The following is a 21,039-nucleotide window of genomic DNA, read 5'->3' as shown; positions in this document are numbered from 1 at the left end:
CTGTATTGGTAAAATGATGGGTATTCTCACCTATAGATCACTGTCTTGGTTTTGTCATGCAAGTTTTGACTAAATGGATGTCATTTGCTACACTATAAGGATATTTCAGTTACATATGAGTTTGGTTTTTTTTTTTCTAAAATGACTGTCTTGAATCATATTGAGATGGGAAACAATACTTCATTTCATTTCTTCATGGTCTGCCTTGTTCTGAACAAATGCATGACATCTTGAAGAGGTGCATATAAAACAGTAGATTGGGTCAGGACCCTGGGGTCTAGCAGAAAGGGTAGGAAATGGTAGGGGATAATTGATGAATTATTCCTCTGCTTCTGTAGAGGATAGCATAAGCTACATTTTGCTAGAAACAAATTTCAAATTCTCCCTTCATTTTAGAACATGTGGGTGTCTTTCAGAGCAGGTCACCCAGTTGAGCACCTTTAAGTATTAATATTTCATCACTGAGAACAAACAGATTGCCCTCCCCCATTGCACATCTCTCAGGTTTTTTTAAAGAGTAACAAATGTATTAAGTGTAAAATTGTTAAATACTAAAGACCCTCTTCTGAGATCCACACAGAGTTCAGTTTAGACAGAGCATGATCAGAAACCAGTCTCCACGTTGAATCCAGGATGTTCCATTCTGTCAGAAAGGCTCTGTGTAGGGAGATGTGTCTGACTTTCAGTCTGCATCGCCTGATTTCATTTGCTTGGGACCAGTAAACATTGCCTTTCCCCGTCAAGTGTGTGATAAGTGTTGGATGGCAGAAACAGAGCACAAACAATCAAGAACGCTGAATTCTAAGCAAATAACCAAACCTAGATAGGCCCACAGAGTGATGTTCCGTCTTCACTGTCTGTTCCCACTGCTGCTCAGTGAGCACTCAGTGTCTGTCACAGGTCTGATCGTACCTGTCAGCATCTCAGCATCTGAACTGCTTCAGTAGAACCTTCCATCTCCATGGTTACTATTTTAAGATACCGGAGTGTTGCATAGGGAGAGGTGAGGTTCTGCATGGAATCACCAGGACTCGAGAGAGTTGCAAGGTTTCTTACAAGACATTGTGGATAGAAAGCTGCACTTTCCATGTTCAGAAGAATTGTTCCATCTGTCTTGATTAAATCCTTGTTTCCAAATTTCGTAAGACATGTAGAAAAGCAGAAGTACAGGTAGTAAAGGTTGTGTCCTTTTGTATGTGTAACTGGATAGAGTGAGTTCTGAGGATTTGACATCATAATTACAACATATTACTAACTTCATCACTCCCCCTTCATGTCTGCATGGATGTAATTCCAAATCTGAAAGTTAATTAGAAATTCTAATTAGCGTGCTCAAAGGGGTTCACCGTATATAAAATGTAGTGTTGTATAGACAGGACCTATCAGATAAGGGGAGTCAGGAAGCTGGGCACCAAAATAAGTAGCTCCTGAAGTGATTGTAAGGAAAAATTTCTTGTGATAAAAAGTTCATGAAATTGATTTCAGTTAATTGGCTTTACCTTTCTTCCAAACCTCTCTTTCAGAAATTAAATTTTCAGTTGGCTAAACACAACATATTCATTGCTTATTACTGTCCACTAGGGAATGCTCTTGACTTTTTAAGTGATTCACAGTTAAACATTAAAATCTGATAAGGTTTACAAGCACATGCGTTTATGACAATGATCAGCTTGTAAGTTCTGTGACACAAAAACTACTGTGGCTTGCCTTTTGTTTATAATAATATTTAAGCTCCTGTCTTAAATTCTTTTTCTGTTACTGTGATTTTAAAAAAAACTGACAAAAGCAACTTAAGGGAGAAAAGGCATATTTTTTCTTTAGCTCACTGTTTAAGGCACATCATGACTAGAAAGGGTGGCAGGATTGAAGCAGCTGATCACATGACATTGAAGGATCAAGCAGTGAAGGCATGTTGCTGCACAGCTGATCTCATTACAATGGCAGAAGTTTTGAGTGTGAATGCCTGCTGCTCCACAGCTCTCTCTCTCTCTACTTACACCTCATGATCGCACCTAGGGAATGGTGCCGCCCATGGTGGGCCAGTGTTCCCACCACAATCTGCACAATCAAGACAATCTTCCCCAGACAGGCATAAAGAAAACACCGTCCAGGTGTTTCTAAATCCTGTCAGGTTGACCAACTCTCCAGCTCTTATAATGTACATGATCTTCTTTTGATGAATTATTGATATTAATGAAATATGATTATTGATTATAAATTTTAGATTAAGGCAAATTATGTAATAATAGAATATAATACAATTATCTTTCTCAAGAGATCTTCTAAGTTATAAAGTTGTGTTTTATCAATATATTCACATTTTAATATATTAAATCAATAGATTAAACATTGTTCCTTTGTAAATGTTTTGAAATATGAATGAGAATTGCACAGAGCTAATGCTTCACACTTTTTCTTCCTCTTACTTTCAGTCATGATTTCATTGGGGAATTTACAACAAGCTATCGGGAACTCGCAAGAGGACAGTCACAATTCAACGTCTATGAGGTAAAAAGCAGCTACCTCTGCTACTAACCTCCTGCAGCAGGCAGTGGGTGCCAGTGATACTCTTCAAAGTATCATTGCCAAAGGTCAAGCACATGCAAGCGTACATGGGCATGAGGAAGTATATGCAAGCATACCTTTATAAATCTTTACATTTGGACCAACCTATCCCTTTAATATTAGTTTGCTTCTTTTTTTTTAATCAAATGGTTGTTTCAGGTGGTATATCATTAAGGAAAGGTATTTTTGGAGAGCAGATGAAATTCTGAGTGGATATGCATTGTGGAGGGCAGCAAAGCCTTCCTCTGGTGCCATCACAAACGTTGACAGTGTTTGTAGAGACTTTCAATGCAGCAGCTTCCTTCTCTAAGGACTATAGCCTGAGGCTGCTCCTCACAGCCAACCCACTGAGGTTTGCTGCCCCTGCCTCCTTGTTCAGTTTATACCATGACCCTGACTCCTTGATTCTGATGTGTAAAGGAAATGTGCTGAGCTTTCTGAGTCTCTCTATCCCCCCCTCTCTCCCTCCCTCCCCCTCTCCCTCTCCCTGTCCCCCTCCCCTCCTCTCCCCCTCCCCCTCTCCCCTCTCTCTCCCTCTCTCTCTCTCTCTGTGTGTGTGTGTGTGTGCAGTCTTTCTGCATGAATGTTGTTGTGCTGTCCCTCCTTCATTCCCTTACCCCCCCCCCCCCCCGTTAGTTTCATGCACAAAGCACTGCAGTGCTACAGGCAATTGGGTCAGTTTTATTCTTGCTCTAAAATCACGTGATCTACTTATTTTGCAGTTTTAAGATTTGCCTAAGAAAAGGTTTTTTTTTTTTAAATAAAATGCATGTGTGTGTGTGTGTGTGTGTGTGTGTGTGTGTGTGTGTGTGTACACCTTCAGGCACCACAAAAAGACATCAGCTCCATGGGAATTATAGTTACGGGTGGTGGCCAGCGGCCTGATATCGATGCTTAGAACAGAATCTAAGAAGATTCTGGAAGAGCAACAATGGTCTTAACTGCTAAGCCATCTCCCTATCCCCCAAAGACTTTTCGTTTGATTTTTTTATAATTAAAATATAACTAATATTATTTTTCCCTTTCTGTTTCCTCCCTCTAGCCCCTCCCATATGCCCTCACCCTTCTGTCCCAAATTTGTAACCTCTGGCTTTTTTTTCTTTAAATTTTGATGTGTGTGTTCTTGAATACATAAATCCAGTCTTTGCAATGTGTGTAATGTTACTTGTATGCATATATTTTCAGGGCTGACTGTTTTGTATAGGATAAGCAGTCGGTATCCTCTTCTCTGGGAAAGGCTGTTTCTCCCGCTCTCTGCCTTTCTTAGCTGCCTGTGGGTTTTTCTGTATAGTTGAAGCTTTTGTAGATTTCCCCCACTTGTGTTAGCATGTCTGCTCACGTAGTCCCTGTTCAGGCCTCGGGAAATGTTTTCTTATTTTATGTACAAATCCTAAGCCGTTGTGCTTCAGGTGCAAAGCTTTGTTTCCCTACCCACCTCCATAAACAAATTACTAATTAGAGAAGTGAAACTATTCATTTTTCTACCATTAGCATAACATTAGCTAAGTAAGCTATGGCCTGCATAGTGTTTCATTCACTTTCATTTGTTACTATGCAGTCTGTAACAAAACCCAGATTTACAACATATACTGAAGTCACATCCGCCCTCACCCACCTAATCTTGGATTAGCGCGGTTGATCTTTGATCATGGTTATCTGATCATTCTCTAAACTTTTAAAATTTTACTATATATGAGTAGTAAGAGAGTATATCTCAGTATTTAGCGGGTGATGTACCTCTTCTCCACCAAGATGCCTCTAAAGCTGATTTCTTTTGAGAGTGAAGTTCCTCTTCCCTGACCTTCTTACTGGTCTGAAATAGTTGCATTTCACTCATAATTCATTCATTAACTGGCTAAAATATCTTCATTTTTCTACTTTCCATGGTCTTTACTGAACTCTGCATCCCTCTGGGAACACGAGATGAATGAAAATTTCAGTGTGTGAGAGCAACACAGACATAGTGTTTGCAGTGGTCCTTAGTCTAAACCGTAGTGTGCTGATTGACCTGAATCAGCAGAGGCTAAAGTCAGTCCAAGAAAGATTCTAGTCCCAGACAAAGACTGAATAATAGTCTTTTCTATTCAGATCTTTCAAAAAAAAGAGATATTAAGTCTATACAGGCAATGAAAGTAGTGTCAGATAGTCTATGTACTGTAAGTGCTTAGTCTCTCTGACCTCAGTGCTGAGGAGCAGTAATCATGCATACAACGTTTTCTTGCCCTTTCAGGGCGTTTCCTGCAGAGATATGCCACTCTGAACTTCCTCAGTTGATACAATCTACTCAAATGATTGCTTTCAGCCAGTCCCCATTCTCTGTTATATAAGGAAGACAGCTTTCATAAGAAGCCAGGGTGAGACCTATGATCAGATGACAAAGAAGCTAAATAGGGAAATTTTCATTATTAGTAACTGCCCTAGGATGATGTTGGTGCATTAGTTCAGTGTAAATGTTTTCTTTTTATAAAAGAAACACTGTCAGTAACATCAGGCTGAAGGAAGTTAACCATGATACATGTGTACAAGGAGTTTTCAGATCTCAGTGGACATCTGGGCATGTTGGCACTCAAGAGGCTGACAGAAGACTCACGAGTTCAAGTCTAACTCGTGCTGTACAGTGAAACTGTATTTAAAAAAAGCAAGTTCCATCTATAATACACAGAGAGACAGACACAAACATGCACCCGCACAGACACACACACACACACACACACTCATACACTTATGCAGGAGAGAGGAGTGGGTGAAGAGGGTGGGTGTGGTTACTTATTGAGTGATTCTGACAAATGAGCTCTATAAAGCACAAATTTTGGTTTTTTGGTGGTCTATGGACATCTTGGTTTTTCCAGTGTGGTGATCAGTAGATGATTTTGTGTACACCGGGACACACATTGCCTGGTCCAATAGTATTAAATACTGCCTTGGCTTTCTCATGTTTTCTGAGTAGAAACTTGGGCTATCAACCCTTTCTGGTCCTTCTCATACATGTCAATATCCATATATATCCCTCCTGAGCATATTCCTGCTAATAGCACATTTTCCCCTTGGAAATTGGTTTGTGATTTGTTGTTATTTCTTTGTCTCGGTCTGCCTTTCTGTTTGTCTGTCTCTGCCTTTCTCTGCCTCCCTCTCTCCCTCCCTTCTTCCCTCCGTCCCTCCTTTTCCTCTCCTCCCCCTCAGGGTCTCATTCTGATGACTAGGCTGACCTGGAATTGTGGCAATCCTCCTGCCTCAGCCTCCCAAGAGTTAGGATTCTAAGTGTTTCCTCTCACATCCAGCTTGAGCTTTCTGAGGTTTTGTTGGTTAAACACTGGTACACAGAAGTTCCAATTCATACACAGTTCTTAACACACGTACCAAAATTTTGAATTGCTGGATTGGGCTCAGGTACCAAAGCTCACCTGAAGAGCCACATCCTCGTTTTGAAGTTATACCTGTGATGTCTCAGCCTCAAACTTGACAGAAAGTTTCCCTTAAGATCGCACATAACTTAGCCAACCCCTCATGATGGTTGGGGGTCAGTCTTGTGCACTGTGAATTTAGACGCTGATTCCTATGCCAGACTTTTGTCCATAGTCCAAACAATAGGCATGGTCAAACAAATCCAGTCTTAATGTTGTGTGTGTGTGTGTGTGTGTGTGTGTATAGTTTTCCATCATCTGTGATTGGTCAATAAGGCTGACTCCGCCTATGACTCTGAAGAGGAGATAGGAAGACTAGACTAACAATCCTAGCTAGGCGTCCAGGTAGAGAGAAGAGAAAAGGACCAAGAGAATGAAAGTAGAGAAAGAAGAGAGGCCATGAGGCAGAGGTTCCAGGAGGAGTCCTGATGGGTGGGTGGCCGAGGGATTCCCCATGAGGACATCCATGGAGCAGAGCAAGCCAAGGAACATGGAGCCCGTGGCTGCACAGTAGACAGCTTACAGGATTAGACCAGATGAATATCTGCCCAGTCGTAGTGCGTAAAGTTAATAAACCTAATGGGTCTTTGTGTCAATTATTTGGGAGCTAGAACAAGTATAGATAAGCCATGATGCTTTAATGTCTACACGTGATCTCCCACTGATTTGCAGGTTTTTATGCCATACGCAGTACATACTCAAATTTCCCCTCTTTTAGAGCACACTATCAAAATTGTTAGGAAAATGGACCAGAGACATCCCAGTCCTGACAGCGCAAGAACTGAGGAGTGGATCTGTAGAAACTGTTTTACTAGGAACATGAGACCAGATGTGACTGAAAATATTTCAGACATAAATGCATGATAGAGATCCAAATTGCAGCTAACTTTGCATGTTATCATAGGGCATAAAACTAGCCCCTTCTGTGGATTGTTACACTGATCCCTGAGATGGCCACAGCCTTTCCTAATTCAGTATCTCCCTATCTTTTGGTTGTCCCCCCCCCCCTCCAAAAAAAAAAAAGAAAAAAAAACCAACCAGTGAATTATTTCAACTCTTAAAAAAAGCAAAACAAACAAACAAAAACATCAGTTATACTTAAAAAATAAGATGAGGTAGAACGCCCCCATCCAAAATATTTCTAAAGCAACCACAAACTCCCATTTACTGAATGATTTTTTAAAATGTTTCAGTGGAGTCCGGCAGTGGTGGCACATGCCTTTATTCCTAGCACTTGGGAGACAGAGGCAGGCAGATTTCTGAGTTCGAGGCCAGCCTGGTCTACAGAGTGAGTTCCAGGACAGCCAGGGCGGCAGAGGCAGGCGGATTTCTGAGTTCGAGGCCAGCCTGGTCTACAGAGTGAGTTCCAGGACAGCCAGGGCTACACAGAGAAACTCTGTCTCAAAAATAAAAAAGTGTCAGTGAACACCTGTTTGTCCTTTGCTCCCCTCTTCCTTTTTGCCCGTACCTTTATTTTCCCAAATATTTATCCCTTCCCATGGCCTTTTCCTGCCCTGCCCCCACATGGCCCACTTAGGCCCCTCCCTGGGCTCCTCCTCCTTCCCACACCATCCTTTTCAGCTTTCTGGGGAGTTCAGTGGGTAACACATGCTCTTGCAAAGCACCCAAGTTAAGTTCCCAGCACCCTCATCATGCAGCTCACAACTGCGTTCAGCTCCAGCTCTAGGGGTGAACTCTGTGGGCACCAGCACTCACACGCACACACGCATGCGCGTGCACACACACACACACACACACACACGCACATACACGTGCACACACACGTGCGTGCACACACGCACATGTGCACACACGTATACGTAAACAATACATATTAAAACTTAATAACAAACCTCTCTCTAAAGACACCTCGTATTTCAGATCCTCCCTTTTGCTTTGCACATCAGCCCACAGAGAAACCCTTTCTTCTCTCCTTTGGCAGGTATCCAGGTACTAACAGTTACCACAGACTATTTTCAATAAATGTCTGGGAGATAACGCCTTTCTGAACTCTCAAGCTTTGAATTAGGTCAGATGAAGACAAATCAAATGCTGTTTAAAGAAGCTTTCCATAGAGAGCGGTTTTAGACAAGTCTGTTAAGGCTAATTCTTTGTAAGTAACGCCTTCTGAGGAACCATGGCTTGACCTGTGGGTAGCTTTGTAGACTTCTGTCTCTCCTCTACTCTCTTTGCAAGGCTGATTTTTCTGTGCTACCGAGCTGAGAAAGGAGAGATCGAGAAGGCAAAGGTGATGGAGAGAGGTTCAGTGCTGTTTTTCTTCTTGAATGAATGAGCCTTGATTTTGGATTTTTGGGACAAGTCTCAGTTTTTCCAGATTTACACACACACACACACACACACACACACAAATGGTGGCCTCTCAGTCCATGTTTTAAAGATTTATTTATCTGAGTACACTGACACTGTCTTCTACAGCTGTGAAGAGTCTCCTTTTCTGTTGCTCAGGGAGCATGGAGCAGGCCCTCGAAATTATTTAGCGAATACAGTATTTAACCATCTATGAGAAATCAAGAAATGATGCAAAGCCACACAAGAATTAATGATTTCAAAAATTTGAAAGCTTGTGTGTTGGCGATGTTGTGTCTAAAACCATCCACCTAGCATTTGGCATTCAATTTAGGAGAAATGAGTTTCTCCAGGTTTTAGGAAATAGATAAGAACCTCCAGGCAGCCTTTAGTGGAATTTCAATTGAATACATACATACATCTCTTTGGCCCCTAGGACATTATGATTAATTTTGTGATTAAGTTAAAGATTTGTCATGTAGGTCACATAGGGCAGGTTCAACAATCAAAAACCACAAATACCTGATATCGCATGTAACTATGATCACATTTATTGCTTCAGACACTGAAATGGACTAGAGAAGCTCATTTCAAATATGGAACAAAGGCTGGAGAGATTGCTCAGGGGTTAAGCACACTGATTGCTCTGCCAGGGGTCCTGAGTTCAATTCCCAGTAATTGAATTCTTTCTGCTAAAGAGTATTAACATTTAACAAGTCCTGCTGTGATCTTATTAGGCCAGCACAGCTGAAGACATGCCATTGACAGTCATTTAACTTAGAAGATAGGACAGCAACCTCTATTGGGTAACAATTATGAAAGAGTACTGCCCGCCCCCAGGCCTCTGTACCACTCCTTCCAAGTATCCAGTAAAGTATGGCTCTTAAACTTGAATAGTTAACCAAATAGCTTTATGTATATAAATCTCCCAATTACATAATGCCAATTTACAATGATAAATCTTATCCCTATATTTGTAACCTCTCCAAAACACCAGAAATACATCTGAAGCCCTCTGGATATCTTCGCCCCCTTCTTTCCCACTTGTCTGGTCCACCAAGCCTCTTCTGTCTCTCCTCCCCTCACTTCTCTTAGCTTCTCTTTCTCTCTTCCCTCCAATCACTGGCCTCTCACTGCCTCAATGTGAATGGATAGGAAATATCTTGCAACAGTAACCCTGTATTGTTTCTTGGAAAACCTATTTATTTGCTTTTAAGGAGGCTATAGCTTCAGTGTGTCCGGTTTTACATGGAGGTCCTTGATCCACTTGGAGTGAAGTTTAGTACATGGAGATAAGAATGGATCAATTCGCATTCTTCTGCATGCTGACCTCCAATTGATCCAGCACCATTTGTTGAAAAGGCTATCTTTTTTTCCACTGGATGTTTTTGGCTCCTTTGTCGAAGATCAAGTGGCCATAGGTGTGTGGATTCATTTCTGGATCTTCAATTCTATTCCATTGATCCTCCTGCCTGTCACTGTACCAATACCATGCAGTTTTTAACACTATTGCTCTGTAGTATTGCTTGAAGTCAGGGATACTGATTCCCCCAGAATTTCTTTTGTTGTTGAGAATAGTTTTAGCTATCCTGGGTTTCTTGTTATTCCAGATGAATTTGAGAATTGCTTTTTCTAACTCTGTGAAGAACTGAGTTGGGATTTTGATGGGGATTGCATTGAATCTGTAGATAACTTTTGGCAAGATGGCCATTTTAACTATATTAATCCTGCCAATCCATCAAAAATGTCCTTCAATCCTTAACATGCTTGTATTTATATATAAATTCGTTTGTATATAAAACACCTTTAAACCCATAGTCATAGGTTATTCTTATCCAAAGGGAGAACAATTATAGGAAAGCATTTCTTAGAGTAGGCACAATTATTTTGTAAAGTTAATTTATACCGTCAAGAAATAGGGACCATGTTGTAGAACCAGAATTGGGATAAGGATCAAGGGGAGACTGGTTTGACCCAGAGTTCTGTGATTACAGTATGTCATGTCCTTAAGTATTTTAAGAACTTAAATTGTTCCTAAGAAAGATCCAGGCCCAGTAACCATCTCTGATTAGAGCATCCTTATTTTGTTTTTAAAATTTTAGTTTTACTATGAACAAAATGAAGCTGGACAAAGTTATCGGCTTCACGTGAGCATTTACTTATAAGTCAAATTCTCATCAAGTATACAATGCTCAAAAGAAACCATAGACACATGTGTACAGACATGTGTACTGTACTGTACATGTGATCGTACATAAGGCATACTTTAATAAACCAAGATTTTGAACATTATTGCTTATCGAAATTACGTTTCTGTTAGTTTTCATTTGAAAGGGAAACTTAGCCGATTTTTAGTAAACACATTGTTAGAGTGGAACAATAAAGTGAGAGGAAAAACCCAAAAAGTGTGGCCACCAAGGGTCAGCCCCTCCCTGACACATTTATTTGTCTCAGCTCCAGCCACCCCTGGGTACACTGAAGGCTTTTCTCTCACATGGCGTGTTGTTTAGAAGAAGCCCAGGTGGGGAAGGGTAGCTTCGGATCTTTCTCTGAGAACTGGCTCTAGCAGGAACCCTTTGTTGTATGAAGCTTGGGGTGGGGGTGGGGGTCTCCCTGTCCTTCAATGCTTCTTCATTGTAATTTTGCTTCAATCTTTAGCCCTGCTGTCCTGCCACAATGTGTCCACAAGTCTGTCTCTCACCAGCCACTGGGGAGTGGGTTACAAACAGCATGGTTGCTAGCATTATAAACAGAAGCTTTGTTGATATGTCTCCTAACATTCACACATTAGGTCATTTGCTGTTATTGTTTTAATAAAGGGAAAGTTATGACTTTCAGTTGTACTTTCTTTAGCAATCTATGATTTTCCTTTTTTAAACTTCTTTTGTTTCCTTCCTTGTTTCCTTGCTTCTTTCTTCTTTCTCTTCCCTTCTTGTCTTTTTTTTCCTTTTTTTTTATTATTTTGTTTTTTGGTGGTGGGGCCATGTCCTGCCTTTTGTAACTCATCCTGGCCTCAGTTTCCCAACCCACCTGCCTCATCTTCCTCAGGTGTGTGTTACCACCATTGAGCATGCAATTTATAATTCTTTCCAAGAAATTATCATTATTCGGGTACTTTGATCTTAAAGGTCTCATTTAAATCCAGAAGATATGTATGACAGTGAAGACAGTCCTCAGTGGTTAAGAACACTTGCTGGTCTTCCAGAGAAACTGAGTTCCATCCCTGAACCCCAGCTGCCTTCAACTTCAGCTCCAGAGGATGCCATGCCCTCCTCTTGTCTCCGTGAGGACTCCCATTGCAAAAGAACACATGTCACCTCAAAGTGAAAGGAGATACTTTACTGTGGAGACAAGTTCCAGCGACTGTAGCCCACAAATGTAGCTTTGGCTTGCCCCAGATTCTGTGCTCTAAGGTGGAAGACATTTCATGAAGTTTTGTTTTTTTTAAATATTTATTTATTTATTCATTTTATGTGTCTTCGTACACTGTAGCTGTGTTCAGACACATCAGAAGAGGGCATTGGATCCCTTTACAGATGGTTGTGAGGCACCATGTGGTTGCTGGGAATTGTACTCAGGACCTCTGGAAGAGCAGTCAGTGCTCTTAGCCACTGAGCCATCTCTCCAGCCCTCATGAAGTTTTTATAATAACAAAAAAAAGTCATAAGCAAGGACTTAAAAAAAAGAATAACATTGGAAGGCCCAAGGTTAGTGTAAATGTTATGTATAAAATTTGTAAATAAAGCTATTTTTTTATTAATTGTACCAGCTAAGCTCACTGAATAGTAGTAAATTTAGTTACACACACACACACACACACACATCTTGTATCACTAAACATAAACTTTGAATACATAGTGAAAAGAAAATATGTCAGCAAAAGCATCAGAGAGGAGGAGGGTACAGTAAACTGAAGACATCACCATTATAGGCCTCAGACACTGTTGATAGAGTTCTTAGCCCCTTCATTATTGGGAGGCAAACAGCTGAGAAGTCACCACCACATTCCAAAGAATCAGCAGCACCTTGTTCATACTATTCTTGTTCAAGCTATTAGGTCAGGTTCAGTGGAGGCCAGTAAGCATCTATTGAGAGGACTAAAGACTGAACAAGGTAGTTTGACTCTAGACTTGCAACATTCTGTTATGGGGATCGCCTGAGATGACCACTCAGGCACAGTTGATTGACCATCTTTATTCCACATGGCTGGGACTACACTCAGGTATTGAGGGACCCAGGTGGAGCCCCAAGTGTCCAGAGAGAGCCCTAGGTTTTGGAAGGCCAGAATTGTATCTTGCCTTCAAATGCCTGGCATCTCACTTGCAGAAGCAAGCAGTTTAGGAGAAGCTAAGGTAAGTTAGCTGGGCTTGACTTCAAGTCTTAGATCAGAGTTGGTTAATTTTCCACAGGATTCTCCATCAAAGAGATTTCTGGTTAAATGTGAAGTGTCCTCAGCAGGAATACAAGATGGAGGAGCCTCTGCTCTGCCTTGCCCTGTCACCCAGATCTCCACTGTCATTGAAGGCCTAATCAGGAATTAGCCTTTCAGGATGTGCACCTAGAAGGCGCGGCTTTTCTCTGGGAGCATGTCTATGGCGTTCCCAAGGACATGACAGACCTTCCCCCAACACACACACACACACACACACATACACACTCACACACATACACACACACACAATACCACATACAAACATACACAAACATACTCCCAAATCACTCTTTCAGACAAATAAAATGATAAAATAGGTTCTTATAAAAATGTATATGAATGAAGGCTATTAGAAATAAAAGACTTGTTTTAAACCCTGCCACTACAGATTTTAGCAGAGCAGTTGACCAAGTGGCCACCCAAGCGACACTGTAAAAGGGGGTGTGCAAGATGTGAATGTAGCAAGCTGGAGTACGTGTGTTTTTAATCTGAGGAAGCTTAGCATTTTTAATTGTTCTATTTGCTTTTTTACAAGGTGGTGAATCCCAAAAAGAAAGGAAAAAAGAAAAAATACACTAATTCAGGAACAGTAAGTCACATTGAATGTTATTGGTTAAAGACTCCGATTCTAAATGACTTAACAGTTTGGGGCTTTCATCATCTCAGAAAGACATTTACTTTTCTTTGAATATGAAAACAAAGGCATATGCTGGAAGCCTTACCTTCCTTGGGAGGGCTTCACTGGAGAAGAGGAGATCATGGAGGCCATGGATGGTTCGCTGCTGACCTCTCCCGAGGGAGGCTGATGTGCCGTTCTGACCTCTCTCTTCAGCAGTGAATCTGGCAAAGACCAGACTCGGAATGGCTACATCCCTCAGATGGGGACAGGGGAACAAAGACGGCCAGAAAACCAAAAATAATTAGGACCACCCTGTTTTCAGATTAAACGAATTAAAAAAAAAAAAGAAAAAAACCAAGCATTTTTCTAAAAACTAATTTACTCAGAAAAAACTTGTTTTGTTGTTTTCTTTTAAAGTTTTGTGTTAATCATAACATTCCAAATATTAGATGGCCGTGTTAGAGCACGAGCTGCAAAGGGCTGTTTCCTGCACAGCTCAGCTTGGCAAATCCATGTGTGCCTTGGTACACTTTCCAGACTTTTTAATCTTTCCTAATCTACAGTGGGAAGCAGCATAGTTGCCCTGCAGATCACTGCCAAGCTGTTCTTCACAGCCACAGAGAAGGAGGAGATAATACTATTTTTCATTCCTTCGCTTCTGATAGCATCACACGCACATCCTAGCAGATTTTAACAAATTATATGTGTAGTTATTTTTGGAATGCAAAGGAATATAATGTCCTTTTTAGTGGAAAACTGTCTGTGTCCATTCCATGTTGGGATGTTGGTGTTACAGTTAATACTGACGGGTAATAGTCTGTCTCTCTCTCTCTCTCTCTCTCTCTCTCTCTCTCTCTCTCTCTCTCTCTCTCTCTAGGTAACCTTATTGTCCTTCTTGGTGGAAACAGAAGTCTCCTTCCTGGACTATATTAAAGGAGGGTAAGTCTTCTTTTAAAACTTGCATAGCATCTTGTGTGTGTGTGTAGATTGTTCCCATTGCCATGGAAGTAACCAAGGACCATCTTTGAATATTATACATACATACATACACACACATAAGTACTTGTATATATGTATACACACATACATATGTATATATAATCTATTTTATATATATGAATGAAATCTATTAGAAATAAAATATTTGTTTTCAAACTGGCTGCTACAGATTTTAGCAGAGAAGTTGCCCAAATGACCACCTGAGTCAGATTAAAGGGGCTGCCCTGGGAGTGTGCAAAAAACGAATTTAGCAAGCTGGAATACATGTGTTTTTAATCTGAGGAAGCCTAACAGTGTACACGTGCCACAGAGCCGGAGTGGAGAAACTCAGGGTAAGCCTCGCAGTGATTGATTCTGTGCTATCACACTGTGGACTGCGACGATGGAGTCTGGGTCCTTAAGCCTAGCAGTAGGCGTATTCACCAACCAGTTGAGCCATCATGCCGTGCCTGTGCTCCCTTTAGGATATTTCAATGAGATTTTATCTCAGATCATCAGAGAAACACGGGCTGTGCATGCCGTTACCTTTTGTCCTGGTTACAGTTTCTACTGTTGTCATGAAACACCAGGACCAACGCAGTGTGTAGGGGAAAGAGCTTACCTGGGAAGTCAGGAAGCTAAAGCTGGAGGGAGGAGCTGATGCAAGGCCCTGGAAGGGTGTGGCCTACCAGCTTGCTCCTCATGGCTTGCCTAGGCTGTTTACTTAAAGAATCTGGGCTCGCCTGCCTAGGGATGGTACTGCTCAAAGTGGGCTGGGCCCGCCCCCATGGATCACCAATTAAGAACATGCCCTACAAGCATGCCTGTGAGGTTCCCTCCTCTCAGGGGACTCTAGCTTTTGTCAACTTGACATAAAACTCGCAACGACAGATATTTACTAAAATGAAATCTATTTCAAAAGAAAATTAATAATGAAGCTACAATGTAAAATCTTGGTGAATAGCTATTGCTACATTTCAACAAGCACACCGTTAGGTTCGCTGCATAGGAGTGATGCTGCAGTGCCACATGGCATGAGCTGTTACCATTTGCTTCATATTACATTGCTAAAACACTCTATTAGTTCACACACGTAACATCTGTGTATAAACATGTACAAAAGCCCGACCCTTACTGAATAAGCCTCCCTTCCTTTTACTTTTGCAGATTTACTAATTAAATAGTTTACTATCCGTCTTAATTTCTTTTTATTTTTTAATTTTTTTCCTCGAGAACTTCATGAGTGTTTACAATGAAATGATTAACTATTCAAGTGTAAAATGCTTCTGCATCTCCCAGAAACCACTGCTACTGGACGTCTCTTCCAGAGCTGCTGCTTTGGAGGAAGGAATACTGAGATAGAAGCATAAACTGTTGATTTTCTTCTTGTCATGATAGAGTGGGAGAGTGTCATTGGAGAGATACCATGTGGATACATTCTAAGACAGACTTTAAATCATTCAGGTAGTTAAGAAAGGGTGATGATGATTATAGCCCTGAATATTATTGTCATGAATCTCTAGTTAGCTGCATATTTCAAACACTAGGCCCACCTCTTCCCCCTGTAACTGGTTTCTCTTTCCAATAGGTAGGACTAAAGATAAGGATGCCTGCCTTAAAGGAGCTGTGTGATTGGATGGTGTGTAGTTCTAACCCTCAGTAAACACTAGCCACTGTTTTCTGAAATCTTCAGTGGGTTTGAAATACCGGACTTTTGATCATGATTGTTTTCCATAATTTTAGCAGTGGTAATTTTCAGTTCTCAAAGAAATGGAAGGAAAAGATAAATTCAAGTGAATAAAGTCAGGGAAATTCATCTTTGAAGTTAAGTTCCACTTGGAGGTAACTATTGTTTTCAGATAGTACTATTCACCCTACCACATCTTAATTATGATGTTAAGCCTTGGTCCAGATTATAGATAAAGGGTTTCTATCCCAGTTACAGGAAATACAAAAGTCTTTCTGGGAGAAGAGAAGAGAGCCAGTGTGCCCATGTATCATTAGCTCATTCTAAAGGTCAGTGGGAGGTTCTTGACTTTGCTAGTTTGAAATGCTAGCAGAGTGTCAGAGCCCTTACAAGTCAGCCCTGTCAGAAGAGCTGGAGAGATGGCTCAGTGGCCAAGAGCAAAGGATCCAGGCTCAGTTTCCAGCACCCACATAACTGTCTGTTACTTCAGATGCAGGGAGGTCTGATGCCTTCACATGGACAGATACAGACAGATGCACCGACAGACAGATGGACAGTCAGACACGCAAGGAAAACACCAATGCACAAAAAATAAAAAAGATAAATCATTCGGATAGAATAAAAAAAATAAAATTTAAAATCGACAAATCATCCCCATGATAGTTTTCCTTAAAAAGAGACTTAGAATAGTTTCATGCAGTAAACTGTTCACATTGGTTTTACAAAATGTGTGGTGTTTGTTTGAGTATCGCCTCAGGGAGGTTGTTTACAGTGAGCAGGCAACACTGTAAGGTTTTTCTAATCTGATTTCTTGTTTGAATATGCATGCCTAGGACTTTTTTCTTCTTCTTTAAATAGGGTTCCATTTAGGGGGTATCCAAGTGATTTGTATTCATCAGCGTGGTGGAAAGCTAAACCCTGCAGCTCCGAATGGAGATAAATCTAATAAAAGCAGCCTGCCTTCTATAAACTCACAGGGAATGTTTTCATATCTCATCGAAGTCAACACTTGGGAAAGAGACCTCTACACATCCTAAAAGACAATCTCAAAACTGATTTTCATTAATGCTTAATTCTAAATCTATGTACTTAATGGGAGAAGTCGGGAGAGGGTCAAGCAACCATATATATGAAAATCCTGTATGAAAGCCTGTTTCTTGGCATGCCATTTCTTTTAAAAGTAAAATATGTAAAGTTAACAAAATAATATGATATGGGCTTGGAAGTCAAGAGATGTCCAGCCTCAGGCTCTGCATGGCCTTTCGCCTTTAGCCTGTCTCTCTGCAGATAGCATGGTCAGTCCTGTCCATACCATACTCAGGGTAATAGTGGAAGTGTTTCATCATATGATATGATGCCAATCACAGTCGTGTTGGGCATTTTCTCAGTCATGGGCCATAATGAGAGAGTAGACAGCCCTGTGAACTAATGAATAAAGGAAAGGAAGGCAGATCCAGCAGAGGGCTCTCAAGGCACTGTAAACCTCCTGCTAACTGGGGTCAATCACCTCCTCTCTTTGAAGTGCTGGAGCTGCTGAAGAGGAGGTTGCAATCACAGATTTGTTAAAAAAAAAAAAAAAAAAACAAAACAAAAAAAAAAAACCAAAGAAAAAAACAGCTGTGGGAAGCGTGTTTCTATCTCTGAAAGAGTTTCACTCTGGGGAGCAATTAGAAGTTTGAGAGGGAAGATGGAGAGAAAGCAGGGGCTATTGAAGGGCAGGTTGCAGAAAGAAGGCAGAAAATGTGTCCTCTCTAGTGCCTGATGTGCGTATGTTGGTGCCACAGTGCACACTGTGGGTCACACAGGGTGTGCTGTCTCCAAGTTCATCCTCTGCTGAGTGCAGTGGTTGTAATTCATCGCTTGACCTTGTACACTAGCTGGCAAATACAGAGAGGATTAAAGAAAAAAACAAATCTTGAGGCAGTATGAAAAGAACCTTCTCTCCTGAGAGGAAAGGATCAGAGGGAGCCTGGAGAAGTGTGGGCTTCCCAGGAGTCTGCTGTGGCTTGTAGAGCTATTTAGCACAGACAGGTTCTCAGTCTTGTTGCCTTCAAAGGAATTGGTACCTGCATATTCTATGCAAAAATGGTGTCAGGGAGAGATAGTACTTTGGGGAAGGATTTGCTCTCACAACTGCCTAGCCTAGCTTGCTGTTGCTGTGGTTTTGAGATCCAAGCTCACTGATGGACAGCTCAATCAAAAAAAAAAAAAAAAAAAAAAAAAAAAAAAAAAGCAAAAAAACAAAAAACAAAACAAAACAAAAAAAAAAAGCAAAAAAAAAAAAAAAAAACAACCCTCTCCATTACCTAATTCATTTCAAATAGGATTTTTTTTTTTTTTTTTTGGAGCAGTGCTTGTAGTTTTGGACAAGAGCTTTATTTATGTTTGTTTTGATATTACTTATGAGTTGCCTTTATTTTGTTGGTTTGGTTTTGTTTTTTTTTGCTACTGGTTAGAAGGGGCGAGGTGCTACCTTGTGAAATTATACTCTGTCGCCTCTGTATGCATTCAGAGGACTTACCTCTATTAACATAACATAGCCCCAACACTTAGGCCCAACTACCATCAGGAAAGAGTGGGCAAATGGACTGGAAGAGCCAGAGGACGAGGAAGTCTTCCGTCTTCTACAAATGACAGGAAAGCTATACCCAGGATATCACAACAGTCTAGCTCCTTAAACAAGACCTAAGTAATAATAAGATCAATAGATACCTGACACAGGAGAGGAAAATCTCACAGGGTTCAACCCCTAGACAAAGAACTATGGCTATCTAGTGAGTGCTGAGAGAGGAGCGAGTAACCCCTCCCAGGGATGAGTCTGCTAACTGATGATTCAATATAAAGTTATCATTGCTGAAAACGTATACTCACAAGCCACACTAAAGGGATTTGTCAAGATATATTTACATATATATGCATATATGCATATAAATAATCTAAGCCTATTGATTTGAGAGAGTGAGTGGGGGCATGGAAGGGGATGGAAAGAGGACAGGGAAGGGGGAGTTGATATAATTATATTTCAATTAAAATATTTTAATTAAAAAAAAAGAAAACAGTGAGCTCAATTCCCAAAGTCCAGAAAAAGCATCACGTCTGTTCATTTATGAGACCGTGTCTGTGTGGGCAGGGAATGACGTCACCCCTCGCCGGTGGTTCCTTTTTTCATTTGTCTGCGGAGGCAGTGCCTAGATGTATTACGGAGCATTTTTGTTCTTATCTCAATGGAGCAGGTCCAGTCCATCCATAGTAGCTGAAGTAGAGGGAAGGAAGTCCACCATGGGAGGTCAAACTCTAAACACCAATCACTGAGGCCCTGGTAGCTTGATCAGCACAGCAGTGTTTGCAGCAGTGTGTTAGAAGCTTCAGAGTCAGTGACAGGGATACTAAGGACTGTAAAACTCAGCCAGGCAGTGGTGGCGCACACCTTTGATCTCAGCACTCAGGAGGCAGAGGCAGATGGATTTCTGAGTTGGAGGCCAGCCTGGTCTACAGAGTGAGTTCCAGGACAGCCAGGGAAACCCGTTCTTGTCTGGCTGATCATGATTAGTACATTTAAGGACTTGTCGACTTTATCTTATATAAAGGAGTGTTTTGCCTGCATGTATGTCTGCCTCTCACATGTATGCCTGGTGGCTCCAGAAGACAGACATTCATTGGATGCCCTGGCACTGGAGTTACAGCTAATTGCAAGATGTCATGTAGGTGCTGGGAACTGAATCTGGGTTTTTTGAAAGAGCAGTTTGTGCTCCAAAACCACTGTGCCCTCTCTCCATCCCCCAAAGCAAAGCAAGAGTTTTAAAGATGGAGCACTGTTTGAATCAGGCGGTTTTCTGTTTATTGGTTAATTACTTTTAATTTAAAGAAAAAGGAGAAGCTGAGAAACCTGAATCAAGGAACCGGGCTGAGTACTAGTGCTTAAGTCTTAAGGGTCAGAGCAGGTAATGGAGCCAAAGTATAAGCTAGACTGCATGTTAGAGAATCAGGGCAGAATCATGGTGCTGATAGCCTCACAGCTCGAATAGAAGGACTCCTGGAGGTGGGTGGGTTTAGATTCCATCAGCCACAGAATGTAAATATGTGTTTATCAAAATTAAACAAGGATGAGGGACTTCACCTTCAGGATTCATAATGTTTGGTTTGTGCAACTGAAGAGGATTTTTAATTGGTGAATAAATCACAGCAGTCCTAAAGGTGCCCATGTTTACTTGTGATAGCCAGTACACAGTAACAGCTATAGGTTATCTGAAGGCTCTCTGGGTTATGTGCTCAGCTCCTTCCATTGCCCACCATGCCAGCAGATGTTTCTGACATTTACAGCTGCAGAAAGGTGGGGAAATAAAACAGGAACACTCAAGTGTACACCCCCACAGAGCTGGAGTGTGGAAGAAGTTAATAGTAATGTGCTCCCTGTGCCACACAACCTCGATTATGTATTCCAGAATAGCACAGCTCCAGGAGGTTCTTGAAGTTCTTTTGTCTGTTTTGAAAACAAAACTTCTGAGTGCAGTATTTCAAGGACTTATACATGTTCCTCGTATGGATCTCCCATCAGGAGCCGTCTTGTATGAACTTATGTTTGATCCTATGTATGAGCTGATGAGGAACTGAGAACACAGGGCAGCATTGTTGGCTTTTTGATGGGAAAATAATCTTATTAAAGTCTTGAAAAATCTACTTGAAAAGGCTGTGATCCTAGCTTCCACCATCTTTAAGGAATGGATTGTTTTGTAAACATGTAGACTGTGACCATCCGCGTGTTGAGCATACATCATAATATGCACGGATACACCCAGAAGCAGTGGGAATGGATTCACTGAGAAGATTCTGGGTGGTCCTTGTTGAGTCTAGTAAGGCTCTGTTGGAACCATAAGCCTGGTAAGTTCAGAGCTGGTTTTTCCTTGGCTTCCAGGTCTTTCTGTCACATCACCCAGCTCATGGCAACTGGGAGATGGTTGTTGAACTTTAGGGTATTTGTTTTGTTTTGATATTGTGTTCATGGTAAGAGTGGGCATCCCATCACTATCAACGGGTGACTTGTGTGTTGAGT

At 41.2% G+C, this 21,039-nt stretch overlaps 1 protein-coding gene across 2 annotated transcripts in view; it reads left to right on the top strand.

Annotated features, from left to right (window-relative positions):
• Cpne8 (copine 8) overlaps positions 1 to 21,039 on the top strand; it is a 178,920-nt gene that overhangs the window by 118,578 nt on the left and 39,303 nt on the right. For both annotated transcript variants that reach the window (XM_052161280.1, XM_052161281.1), the window contains 3 exons: positions 2,433 to 2,508; positions 13,241 to 13,294; positions 14,202 to 14,263. In XM_052161280.1, coding sequence (XP_052017240.1) covers positions 2,433 to 2,508; positions 13,241 to 13,294; positions 14,202 to 14,263 — 192 coding nt within the window. The remainder of the gene's footprint in view (positions 1 to 2,432; positions 2,509 to 13,240; positions 13,295 to 14,201; positions 14,264 to 21,039) is intronic.

Source organism: Apodemus sylvaticus, chromosome 17, assembly GCF_947179515.1.
Source record: "Apodemus sylvaticus chromosome 17, mApoSyl1.1, whole genome shotgun sequence".
Taxonomy (NCBI): domain Eukaryota; kingdom Metazoa; phylum Chordata; class Mammalia; order Rodentia; family Muridae; genus Apodemus; species Apodemus sylvaticus.
This window is presented reverse-complemented; position numbering and strand designations above follow the sequence as displayed.